This window comes from Lolium perenne, chromosome 6 (genome assembly GCF_019359855.2).
Source record: "Lolium perenne isolate Kyuss_39 chromosome 6, Kyuss_2.0, whole genome shotgun sequence".
Taxonomy (NCBI): Eukaryota; Viridiplantae; Streptophyta; class Magnoliopsida; order Poales; family Poaceae; genus Lolium; species Lolium perenne.
Window position 1 is genome coordinate 61,585,113 of NC_067249.2, and position 8,718 is coordinate 61,593,830.

An 8,718-nucleotide genomic window follows, 5' to 3' on the forward strand; every position below is an offset into this window, starting at 1 on the left:
GATCCGATGATCCCGCGTCCTCGGAGCTAACCTCATACTACTGCATGAACTGCGACACCAGACACGGGCTAGGGTCGAGCTGTAGGGATTCGTTGCATAGAAAACAAAAAAATTCCTACCGCGAACACGCAATCCAAGCCAAGATGCAATCTAGAAGACGGCAGCAACGAGGGGATGATCGAGACTCACCCTTGAAGATTTCCAAATCCTACAAGATGAGGCTCTTGTTGCTGCGGTAGACGTTCACTTGCCGCTTGCAAAAGCGCGTAAAAGATCTTGATCATGGCGCCACGAACGAGCAGCACCTCCGTACTCGGTCACACGTTCGGTTGTTGATGAAGACGACGTCCACCTCCCCGTTCCAGCGGGCAGCGGAAGTAGTAGCTCCTCTTGAATCCGGCAGCACGACGGTGTGGTGTCGATGGTGGTGGAGAAATCCGGCGAAGCTTCGCTAAGCGTGCGGGATGTGGTGGAGGAGAGAGGGCCGCTAGGGTTTGGGAGAGGGGGGCGCCGGCCACTAGGGGTGCGGCCACCTTGTGGTATTTGGGGTGGCCGGCCCCCTCCCCTTGGCCCTCATTATATAGGTGGAACACCCAAGAGTTGGTCTACAAGTCTTCGAATAAGACCCCAAACCAAAACCTTCCATATCACATGAAACCTACCCAAGCTAGGACTCCCACTAGAGGTGGGATTCCCACCCTTCCTTGGGAGGGGGTGGCCGGCCCCCTTAGGGGAGTCCACTTGGGACTCCTCCCCCTTAGGGTTGGCCGGCCATGGGAGGTGGAGTCCCTCCGGGACTCCGCCTTCCTTAGTGGTTTCTTCCGGACTTTTCTAGAACCTTCTAGAACCTTCCGGATCATTTTAAATCTTATAAAATGACTTCCTATATATGAATCTTATTCTCCGGACCATTCCGGAACTCCTCGTGATGTCCGGGATCTCATCCGGGACTCCGAACAAATCTTTGAACTCCATTCCATATTCAAGTTCTACCATTTCAACATCAAACCTTAAGTGTGTCACCCTACGGTTCGTGAACTATGCGGACATGGTTGACAAGGGATTAACTTGTCAATGCCTATGGATTGTAGGCTAGGGTTTAGTTAGAAGTAGAGGGCAAGTAGATCTCGAAGGTTTCAGCCGAAAAGTACTCGACGACTATGAAAACTAGGGTTTGCAGACAATGATTCGATTGATTCTTTGTCCCTCGACTCCCCCTTATATATGAGGTGAAGCCGAGGGATTCGTGCTATACAAGTTTACAGAGTCCGGGACGGTTTCTAACTCATCCCGCCAGATTACAAACAACACTTCCTATTACAACTCTATCTTTCCTTAGTAAATCTTGGACTCCCGAATCTTCTTATTCTTCGGGTATTGGGCCTCCAGTAAACCCCGGGTACCATCTTCGGCAGGCCCATTTGGGATGCCTATGTCAGTAGCCCCCGAGATTTTGCTTGAATCGTAGAGTCAGGGAAAATCTCCATTGTTTATTTTTACTCGAAAGCTTTAACCTTTTATATTTCTTCACATAAAATTCTATATTGTACAGGGATACTGGTAATTGGGGCTAGTTCATCTGACGGATCAGGTACTAGTTAACTGCTCTAGTGGCAATCCGCAAAAACCTACTTCAAAATCACGTCCCCGGACATGATCTCGGGATACTGGTGTAAACGTCGACAGGTGCCGCTTAAGGTCTTACCATTCTGTCGAGTCCCAGTCAAATTTATCGGGTACCTAACGCGTCCGTTAGGATTTTTCTTCGTATCTGTTGATACGGATAAAAGTAGCAGAGCGCAGTCTTTGGCGATGCCACGCCCAGCAGAACGGATCTGGGGTCTTACCTTCGCAAATTTGCGGCATTCAGAAATTGATCGCAACTTCGGCGTTCTGAGAATATATTGTCGAGTGCTTTTCCGGCTGTTGGAATGGCACATTTTATCGAGTCATATATGACTTATATTGTTCTCCCGATGGGAGTATATGTAGAGTTAATTATAACTCGAAATATACTCTCTTGTTTTTCTATTTTTGTTAATTTCATCGGGCACGCGAACAGCGTTCCCGATGGGAGTAGCCCCCGAGGCTACAACCAAGAACTTGTGCTTGGTTGTAGGCTCAACATTTTAGTCCACCTTGTCGCTATATTTTCATTATTTCCCAATATGATCTCTTTCTTCTTCTCTCTTTTTTTATCTCTCGGGTGCGCGAACAGCGTTCTCGATGGGAGTAGCCCCCGAGGCTACAGCCAAGGACTTGTGCTTGGTTGTAGGCTCCCGCAATTTCTATATTTATCATACTCGAAAATTTACTTTTTTCTGAAGTAGCCCCCGAGCATTTGGGCAAAAACTTGTATTTGACCAAAGGTTCCCGAGGTATTGAATAATTCTTTCTGTCGCCGTTTTTCTTGTCGACATACTTCCCTTAATCAAATTTACTTCATCCTCCTCGAATAGTCGTGACTTTTCTGCCTGTGGGTCCATTGCTTCGACTACGTTGACACGTCGTGCAAGTAGTGGACACACGTCCTCCGCTTTTCCTGGCGCACGTACGGTAACGCCTATTTCAGTAAAAATACTCTTTTGCCCTTGTGTCTAGAAGATCCATCCTCACCACACGATTTCTTCATCCAACGGCACATTGCTTCACCCGAATCTTATATAAACCCTTCTTCAATCTTCGTTCATCCCCTCGCTTGCGCCGCTCACTGTTCCTCTTCGCAAAACTTCCCTGCGCCCAACTCTCTCCAATCTTCCGTACGCACATACATTGCTCGCCCACCGCCGTTGATGCCACCGCGCACGCGTCGACTCGCCACGGACGCCGGAATCCAAGATGGCCGCCGAGGATCTTGAGTGGGAGAGATCCAAAATCTCCAATCAAGACATCAACACGCTGAAGAGGCTCGGCCTCATGACGAAGGAGAACGCCATCCGCTTTCCTAGCGAAGAAAGCTACCCCAAGCCTCCAATGGAGTATCGGGTTAGTTTTGTTGATCATCTGATCCGCGGCCTTTCAACCCCAATCCACGATTTCCTCCGCGGCCTTCTTTTTGTTTATGGGATTCAACTGCAGTTGACTCCCAATTCCATCCTTCACATTTCTATTTTTATCACACTTTGCGAATGCTTCCTCGGAATCACTCCCAATTGGGCTCTGTGGAAGCGCATTTTCTGCCTCCGCCGTAATGGCTCCCACAACGTCACTTATAACATAGGTGGCGTTGTTATCTGTGTTCGGACTGATGTCGATTATTTCGACGTCAAGTTTCCTGATTCTGTCCAAGGATGGCGCAAAAAGTGGCTCTACATCCACGAAGAAAGCGCCAATTCTGTGGAGCACAACATAGTTCCTTTCGACGGAAGTGCCAAGATTCAGCGTCGCCGTTCCTGGGATGCCGAAGCTTCTGAAGAAGAGAAAAAAGCGACAGAGGCGCTCATGGCTCGTATCCGTCATCTTCAAAACACTCGAGGCAAAGAGCTATCTGGTGTTCAAATTACTGCCTACTTCCTTAGGATTAGAGTGCAGCCTCTTCAGGCTCGCAAAAATCCCCTTTGGACGTATTCTGGTGAAAATGACGCCAACAGAATCTCCAGTGATCTTTCTGTAAAGGACTTGGAAAAATTGGTTCGAAGAATTTCTCGATTAGGCAAGAAGGATCCTATTCCCTCCTCCTGTCGAGTGGAACCATACAGTGCTTCCAATCCTCTTCCCGAGGTATTTTGTCTTCTCGAAGTTTTATCTTGTTTTGAACTGTTCCTCGTATCTTATTTGCAGTGGTATCTCACTTATTCTCTTTTGTCACTATTTCTTTGTAGAATCATCCTACTATGGCCTCCCTTCCTCCTCTTCCTGAGGATGGAGAGGTCGAAGAAAGAGCCGTTGTCGATGATGTCAACCAGGAGACCCCCTCTTTTGTGAATGAACCCGCAGATTCTCGAAAATCTGCGGGATCTACTGAGAAGGATGCTGCCTCTGAAGATACAACATCAGCGCAATCTCCTCCTCCTGCTGTTTCTCCGAAGAGCAAAAGGAAAAGGAGCAATGCCGAAGATTCCGGGACCTCGAAACCCGAAGAAACTGCTCCTGCACCTCAAAAAGCAACTTATGATCCATACATCGAGAGTATCATCAGCTCGTAGGTTCCTTGCTCTTTTCCTTTTCTATTTGAAGAATTTTATTTTGCCTTGCTTTTTATGCTGCCACTATTTTGTCGCAGTGATGATGAAGAAACACCAACTTTAGATGTGGCTGCTCGAACGAGCACGTCACATACTTTAGTTATTTCAGAAAAACCAGTTGAAGGGGAGGAATCGTCGCCTCCTCAACAAAATGTTAATACATCTACTCCTCCTTCGAGCCCCCGTGCCCCTTCACCAAAAAGGGCACGGGTTGAAAAGATTGTTGATCCTGCCCCTCAGTTGGGCAGTTCGTCGACTCTGCTCTTAGATGATGTAAGTTTGTCGGCATCTATATTTTCCTTATTTTGTTTTTTCACACCTTTTCTCTTTTTCATGCCGATGTTTCTTTTGATGTACTTACCTTTGAACAGCCAATGATCAAAGAGCTTCTTCGGATCGGGTCCCAATTTGTTGGGTACCGTGAATATGCCGCCAGAGCCGAAGGTAACGACTTTTATACTTGCTATTTTTCTTTGACTTTCTATTCCTGTTGCTTTTCGCTATTTTTTGATCTTTCTTTTCTTTCTTTTTCATATCTCGACAGAAAAACTTTCAGAGGCTAACGAACGCGCCGACGCACTGGCTCAAAAACTTGAGCAAAGTGAGGCGGCTCGCAAGAAAGCCGAACTCGCTGCTAGCAAAGCCAAGGTCGAAGCTGATGAAGCTAAGGCGAAAGCTGCTGGTGTCGAGGAACTGCAGAAGAAACTTGAGGATGCGACAGCTGCCTTGGATGAGCACAAAGCTGCACAAGCTTCTCGTGACGAAGGAATCCTCAAGCGTTTGAAGTCGCAAAGTCGACGTACTACGAGTAATATTATCAATCCCTTTTATTTTCTTGCACTTCCTGTTTCTTGGTTGTTGACTGATGTCTTGTCTCGTGTGGCAGCCCAAACAAACCAGGATTTTGATCTGGATAATCCTGTCAATGACCCTCTCCTTGATGCACTTTCTCTTCTGGAGTTCCATGGGCGCGAAATTCGTGAAGGCGTGGCCAATGCCAGTGCAAGTTTGTCGGCGTTGTTCCCCTACTTCTTCCCGAAGAAAGAGGAACCTTCGACTTTCCTTGCCCTTGCCAAGCTTTTCAATTCGTCGGAAGACCTGGGATTGAAGATGCGTCAGGAGAATATGAAGGTTGCTGTCGAAATCTTTGTTGCCCTGGTTCTTGACAGCCAACGAGAGACGCTTGATTGGATGAAGGTTGGCGACACCAGCCAGATAGAGCATTCGAGATGGAGGTCGCTGATCAAGGCAGCCAAGCCCAACACGAAGAAGATCTTGGCGTATCTGGGGATCAAGCCAGCTTCGACTCCTAGCTCCTCGAGGCCGGAGGTCTAGTTGCATGCCTCTGTTTTTCTTTCTGTTTCTTTTGCTTCTGTCGCCAAAGTAGTCATTTGGCGACACGTACTTTCTTAACTCCACTGTAATGCCCTTGTAATTATTCCCAGAGATTAATGAAGACTTCTATCTTTGCTTGTTATTTGATGTTGTCTTGTTTATTTTTCAGTTGATATTTGATAACTATACTCCATCTTCTGCTCCTTCCAATGTTTCGCCTTCTTCTTCCCGCGCGAGGAAAGCTTTTGGTGATACCGCTCCTGTCGACGATACCTTGTCGCAAGAACTGGATGAACTTCGGCAACAACTTCAGTATGCGAAGAAGCAAACACTTGTGATGATGGAGCAATCTCGTAAGTCATCTGAAGCCGAGAAAATTGCTCTTCAACAAGCTCGCGAGGCCGTAGCTGCTAAGGAAATTGCTGCTTCCGAGGCTGAAAAGGCGACTATTCGAGAAAATTTCATGCTCGAATTAATGAATGAAGCTTGATCTGCAGATATGTCGGGTATGCTGTTTCATCCGCTGATATCCTTTATCTGCATACTATTGTTTCTTTGAAGGTTTCCGCTTTTTGTTTTGATAGGTGCCTTTACCGATGTCTGCCGAAGAAGAAAGGGTGAATGCTAGGACAACCCTCCTTGTTAATCTCTCCTTGGACCATGGTTCTTTGTTTTGGGCTACCCCGGAAAGGACCCGCCAAATTGTCAGATTTCAAGATCGCGCTTCTCAAACTCGCGATTTCCTCGACTTCTGTACCAAGACCTTGTCCATGGTTTACAACTCCATGTTTCCTCGCAACGTTCAACCAAAAACTCTTCCTGAATTGATGGAAAGGTTCAAGGATGCTCGCAGTATCCATGATTTTGTCAAAGCTCAACTAGTAGCTGGCGCCAGATTTGCTCTTATCATGCTCCAAATCTGCCACTCGAAGCTTGACCTTACCCAGGTTGTCGAGAAGGTTCACCAAAAAGTAAAACGGCGGAGGGTTGGTGTTGACAGGATTAACACGAAGGTTACGCCTATAGCCGAAGAAATGATTGAGGACCTGCTTCGGATGGATGCCGACTTTTTTGCCGATGGCCATTATGCCGATTTTCTTGGTGCTGCTCCTGAGGAAAACAGAGTTACTCTTGATGACATATTGAATCAAGACTAGTTAGTTTCTTCTTGTAGATATTTCTTCTTTGTAATCCATGACTATATTGTAAAGCAATCATTATATTTCTCTGTTTGTTTAGCCCCCGAGTGTTTCGGTGACTCTTTACTATATTTGTATACTTGCGAGGTTTTGAACCAAGGCATTTATATATTTAAGGCGAATATGAGCCCCCAAGCTTTTTATTGAGCACTATTTTGTATTTTTGTTGACTCACGAGGTATTTGAATACCAAGGCAAGTTTTTCTTTTGTCGATGAACTATATTGATATTCGTCGGAGCGAAGACTTTGGTCATGTCGATAAAGAAGAAAAGTTATATTGTCACTATCTTTATTATATTGCAGCACCGCGAGCCCGCCTCATTAAAAACCTTCTCCGGCCCCACTCGGTGCCCGAAAAAGGAAAAGAGTGCGTCTGAAAACTCGCGGGCGTTTCAGTACATTGAAGCTTTACAAAGACTATATTTTTGACTCTAGGCGTAAAAACGCCTAAGTTGCGCCACGTTCCAGGGGTTTGGCTCCTCCACCCCTGTCTTCTTGTCCTTTATTCTGTATGCTCCTCCTCCAATTACTTCCGTGACAATGTACGGGCCAAGCCATGGTGACTCGAGTTTTTCATGACTTTTTTGCGTGAGCCGAAGAACTAGGTCTCCCACCTGAAAAGATCTTGGCCGCAAACGTCGATTGTGGTAATTCTTCAAGTCCTGTTGATATTTGGTGACCCGAGATAATACTTCATCTCGAGCTTCATCAAGTGCGTCGACGTCGTCTTCTAGCATTCTTCTCGACGTTTCTTCATCATATTCAGCGACACGTGGAGAGTTGTGCTCTATCTCGATTGGTAGTACTGCCTCTGCTCCATGAACCGGGAAAAACGGAGTTTCCTGCGTTCTTGTGTTTGGTGTTGTTCGGATGCTCCACAACACGCTTGGTAGTTCTTACGGCCAGGTATGTCGAGCTTTTTCCAGTGGTCCTAACAAGCGCTTCTTGATACCATTGCAGATGATGCCATTGGCTTTCTCGACTTGCCCATTGGTTTGAGGATGTGCAACTGACGCAAAGTTCAGCTTAATACCCACCTCTTCGCAATAATCTTTGAATTCATGGGATGTGAAGTTGCTGCCGTTATGCCTGTGGCGATCTTTGTGGGGCACTCCAAATCTGAAGACGAGGCCTTTTACGAATTTTACTGCGGATGCTCCATCTGGTGAATTTATCGGCTTCGCTTCTATCCACTTTGTAAACTTATCGACAGCTACTAGCATGTACTCCTTTCCTCCTGGCCAAGATTTGTGTAACTTACCCACCATATCAAGTCCCCATTGAGCAAAGGGCCATGACAATGGTATTGGTGCTAGCTCTGCTGCTGGAGAGTGGGGTTTTGCGGCAAACCTTTGACACGCGTCGCAAGTTCTTACTATGTCCTTGGCGTCCTCGATTGCTGTCAACCAGTAGAATCCTGCCCGAAAAACCTTGGCTGCAATAGCTCGACTACTTGCGTGGTGGCCACATATTCCTTCGTGTACATCCTTCAGAATTATTCTTCCTTCTTCGGGTGTGACGCACCTTTGCAAGACGCCCGAAATACTTCGCTTATACAATTCTCCCTTGACCACCGTGAAAGCTTTGGAGCGTCGAATTACTCGCCTTGCTTCAACTGGATCGTCAGGTATTTCTTTCCGAAGGATATATGATATGTACGGCTGCATCCACGGTATCTGTATCATCATGACCAAGTCCTGATCTTCTTCGTCCTCTTGCTTTTCTTTGGCAGCCCCCGAGGGTTTCTTCTCCTTCTTTTTTGACTTTGTTGGCTTAGTGGATCTCTCTGTTATCTCTTCCCAGAATACACCTGGCGGGACTGGAAGGCACTGTGACCCGATGTTTGCAAGAACGTCGGCTTCGTCGTTGCTCAATCTGCTAATATGATTTACTTCGCATCCATCGAATAACTTCTCAAGCTCGTTGTACACCTCCTTGTATGCCATCATGCTATCATTGATTGCATCACATTGGTTCATAACTTGCTGAGCCACCAACT

General features: G+C 46.6%; 1 protein-coding gene across 1 annotated transcript; it reads left to right on the forward strand.

The window, feature by feature from the left end:
* Window positions 1-3,100: 3,100 nt before the first annotated feature.
* LOC139832410 (uncharacterized) lies at window positions 3,101-6,140 on the forward strand. The gene is made up of 6 exons (XM_071822165.1): window positions 3,101-3,720; window positions 3,822-4,141; window positions 4,223-4,457; window positions 4,556-4,628; window positions 4,729-4,969; window positions 6,104-6,140. The coding sequence occupies exons 1-6, from the start codon at window positions 3,442-3,444 to the stop codon at window positions 6,138-6,140; spliced, it is 1,185 nt and encodes a 394-aa protein (XP_071678266.1). The 5' UTR covers window positions 3,101-3,441.
* Window positions 6,141-8,718: the final 2,578 nt, after the last annotated feature.